The following is a 4,471-nucleotide window of genomic DNA, read 5'->3' as shown; positions in this document are numbered from 1 at the left end:
GCACATACACACCCATACACATACACACACATCCATACACCCATACACACATCCATACACACACCCATACACACACACACACACACACACACACACATTTTAGACAGAATTCTAATTTAGCAACTCAGCCTCTCCATGGACCTTATAAGATGGCTTTGATCACTACTCCCCTTGGTGACTCACCAGCAGCCAGCAGGTGAGCTGTTGGAGCTGCCAGCTGGCCTGTCTCTTCTGTTTGCTAAATCTTTCTCATACCTAAATCTGCAGTGTCACCTTTAATGGTGCCAAAAGTATGACATTTTGTCAATTTCTTTCCTTTTCCTTTCCAATAGATTTGTGGGGGTTATTGTTGTTGTTGTTTTTAATGTGTCTAGATGTCTTGCCTGCATGCATGTCTGTGTACCACTTGCATGCCTGGTGTCTGCTGAGGACAGAAGAGGGTATCAGGTCCCCTGGAACTGATATTACAGATGGCCATGAGCTGCCATGTGGGTATTGAGATTTAGAGCCATGTCCTGGAGAAGAGCAGCCAGTCATTTTAAGCACTTCTCGCCAGCCCCTCCAGTAGATTTTTTTTATATATAAAATCATCATTTTGGAACTGGCCAGTGCTTCAAAACAATTGTCGCTCTTGCAGAGGACCTGAGTTTGGTTCCCAGCACTCATATTGGGTGGCTCACAGTCACCCAACTCCAGTTCCACAAGATCCATCTTCTGGTCCCCAAAGACACCTGTACTCAAATACACATACACACAGACACATATACATTATTAAAAAAAATTTTTTTTCTAGACAAAGGTTTGGCTGTATAGCCATGGCTGTCCTGGAACTCACTCTGTAGACTAGACTGGCTTTGAACTCGCAGAAATCTGTCTGCCTCTGCCTTCCAAGTGCTGGGCTTAAAGGTATGTGTCACTACCAAGTAAACATAAATTCTTAAAAAATAAAACTGTCACCTCATATATACTGCAATGGCATCAATAAAAGTACCACAGCATCTTCACACACCCCAGAAAAGTACAGCAGACACAGTTCACTGGCACTTTGTTTGTTTAAGCATTGGTGTTTCCTGAGATATTCAGAGGTACCTTCTTAGCAATGGCCAAATAGAAATTTTCAACTGTTTTATACGGTAAAGGGGAACGGAGTTGGAATGAGTAGCTCACAAAAGGCATATGAGGTATAAGCTGGTCAAAGCAAGGCCGCTGATGTCTTAAGGACACCTCTTTCTCACTTGTGAAAACAGGATATCGTTGCTGTCACAAGGGAAGTGGGAGGAAAGGTTGTTAAGGGCACTTGGTTGTTAAGGATAGTGACAGGAGTGACAGGAGCCACATCCTCAGCTCCTTTCTGTGAAGTCAAGAGCTGGAGCCAGGTCGCTCCCACATTTCTGTTCACATTCTGACCACGATGGATGATAGGATCACTGCTGAGGGCATGGCAGAGTTCAAAGGACTGCGCACGTCTGTGTACCGAGCCCAGACTGAGTGCAAAACTAAAGTCTTCAGATTCCACAGGGCTTCGTAAGAAGCCCCAATCCCCAAGCCTTCTCCTGCCATTACATCTTGCCACTTGGCCGCCTTCGATTGTTAACTTTTTTTTTTCTTTTCTTTTCTTTTCTCAATTGGAAATGCTCACAGCCGAGGGCCCTGTGTTTTCATCTGGACATGATTTGAAAGAGCTGACAGATGCACAAGGCCGTGATTATCACACTGAGGTATTTCAGACCTGTTCTGAGGTAAGCCAGGGTGACGGCCAGCAGGGTGACCTTGGAAGCTGGTATTGTATTAAATACAGAGGTAGTCTTCCAGATGAGTCTATCCAGGGGATCTGCTCACCAGAGAGGTGGATGTTGGGAGCGTTGTAGTTATTGGAGAGTCCCTTCAGCCAAGCAATTATTGGGTTTAGACTTCTAAAGGGTAGCCGTGCCAGCTGGAGAGGTGGCTCAGTGGTTAGAGTGCTTCCTGTGCAACCGTGGGGACCTGCATTTGGATTCCCAGCTTCCATGTGAGAGGCTGCATGGCCACACACATCTGTGGGCATGCAGACTCAGACTGACAGAGTAGCCAGAAACCCCTGAGTTCTCGGTTCAAGGAGAGACTCTGGCTTAAGGGAGTAGGACTAAATGATAGAGCAGGACACCAGACATCCTCCTCTGACCTCTGCGTGAGCATACTGGGTATGTAACACACACACGTGCACATGTGCATGCACATGCACACACACATGCACATATGCATACACATACATTCACATGCACGCACACACACAAAGGAAAACAAAGGTAACCATGATTTGCTACTGATTATATGTGCCAGCAAAATAAAATGATGTACCCAGAGCTGCTATCTATGGGGTTACCAGATGCCTTAGTGCACTGGCTTTGAATAAGAGATTAAAGTTGTTGGTGCACACCTTTAAGGAGGAAGAACCTAAGAGTATAATGATAATCATTTTACATATTTAAACTGCGCTTGGAAGAGTGCTCAGTCAGTGAAGTACTTGCCACACAAGCATGAGAGACCTGAGTTAGGTAACAGCATGCATGTTTAAAATATATATATATATATATATATATATATATATATATATATATATATATCACCTCTAAAGACAAAATTAACCTCTTCATTTTATTTTCTGGTTGTGGGGGTCAGAGGCTGACATCAAGTGTCTTTCTCAAGCACTTGAGTTTTGAGATTGATCTCTCTTTGAACCTAGAGCTCAGGGATTAGGCTAGCCTTGGCTAGCCAGTGAGCCTCAGGGACTCTCCAGTCTCCACCTCCCCTGTCCTGGAATTACAGGCGCATCCAGGAATCAGACTCAGCTCCTCAGGATTGCACAGTGAACGCTTTACCAATCGGCCCGTCTCCCCGGCCATTCAGATACATCCTTGAGCACAGACTGTTTCCTTTGCCATTCCAAACACCCGTAAGCACACCAGATTATTTCTTTCTCATTACATGGGAAGACTAAAAAAAAAAAAAGTGATTCCCTTTCCATTTTATGGAGACGTAGAAACAAACCAGAGTTAAGACTTAGAATGTTGTCTGTTTTAGGAACAGGGTCTCAAAGAGTAGCTCAGGCTGACCCTAATATTGTTATAGAGCCAAGGCTGGTATTGAACTCCTGATCCTACTGCCTCCACCACACAGGCACTGGGATTATAAGTATGCATCTCTTGCCTGACAATACAAACAAAAGACCTGGATCTTTTGTTTCATACATTAGCACAGTATCTGATTCTCTGCTTTGCCAAGGTTTGATGCTTTCAGAACCATTTTCCCCCTAGGGAGGGGCTCGCCTAGTAGAGCGTCTACCTATCGTGCAGAAGGCCCTGGGTTTAGTACACCACGCTGAAAAAAAAATCATTTTCTATCAATTCCTAGTATATTTGGCTAAAATAGAAAAATATCTAAAAAGAAACCTACACATCACTTGTAGCCTCCATAAAGCAGCTATTTTTTGTCATTCTGCTCTGATATCTGGATGAACAGAGACCTGAACGTGTCAGCAGAGGGCTACATGGGAGTCTGGGCTTCCTCAGAAGGTGAAGGCCAGGTTTCCTGGAGCTTCTAGTCCGTTCATGCCTCTGGCTCCTCAGAAAATACTCAGTGTACACATAGGGCTTAGTCCTAAAAGTCTAACAAGGCTACTGGCTTCTTCTAAAGATTTTTATTATTTTTAATATGTATATGTGTATGGAGGGGCATACCCACCTGAGTACTGGTGCCCACAAAAAAATAGAGGCATTGAATCCTCTAGAAGTTGAGTTATGGATAGTTGTGAGCTACCCAACATGGGTGCTGGGAACCAAACTCTGGAATAGCAACTCAAGCTTTTACACACAGAACCATTGCTCTAAGCCATTCTTTAGCACCAATTCTGGGAAACTCAAATTGTCTTGGACAAATGTGAACACCAGGAAGTTATGTAAAATCTGTGTCCCAGGGTGATCAGGGAGCAGACTAGAACAGAATGAGCTACAGGCTTCACTGTTCAGTTCATGCACAGGACAGTTGGATTCTAAAGGCAGACAGGACTCGCCGTGTCAGCTTGGCCTCTCTGCAAGCTAGAGCACATCCATTACAGACCACAGGTTCTGCCGACAGCCAATTATTTACATGTCAGGAGGAGGACAAACTGAGTAAGAATTGGTTATGGAAGAGCTTGAGGGCTCGTCTGGGTGCCGATGTGGTAACCTAGAGACTCCGTTCTCTCTCTTCTCTTCCAACCTGTTGACAGCCGGAGGAGAGTCTTTCCTTGAAGAGACCTTCCTTCTTGTCTACTCCTCACCAATGAAGTGAGAGTAGCTTGCTTTTGAAAGGAATATGGAGAGAAAAGAGTGCAGACCCTCAGTTGTTCAGTTATGTATGGCTGAGCCAGAGTTCAGTTGATGCACCTTTTGGAACAGGAAGAACTCTAAACAGGAAGACTGGAAAGCTGACATTAATTCTTTTTTTTTTTTTT

At 44.4% G+C, this 4,471-nt stretch overlaps 1 protein-coding gene across 1 annotated transcript in view; it reads left to right on the top strand.

Moving 5' to 3' along the window:
- Positions 1 to 4,471, top strand: part of Echdc3 (enoyl-CoA hydratase domain containing 3) — a 21,639-nt gene that overhangs the window by 5,210 nt on the left and 11,958 nt on the right. Inside the window, exon 3 of the mRNA XM_021216005.1 lies at positions 1,642 to 1,739. Within this exon, the coding sequence (XP_021071664.1) occupies positions 1,642 to 1,739 (98 nt within the window). The remainder of the gene's footprint in view (positions 1 to 1,641; positions 1,740 to 4,471) is intronic.

Source organism: Mus pahari, chromosome 16 (assembly GCF_900095145.1).
Source record: "Mus pahari chromosome 16, PAHARI_EIJ_v1.1, whole genome shotgun sequence".
NCBI lineage: Eukaryota > Metazoa > Chordata > Mammalia > Rodentia > Muridae > Mus > Mus pahari.
Note: the sequence above shows the minus strand (reverse complement) of the source record. Positions and strands in the feature narration are given on the sequence as shown.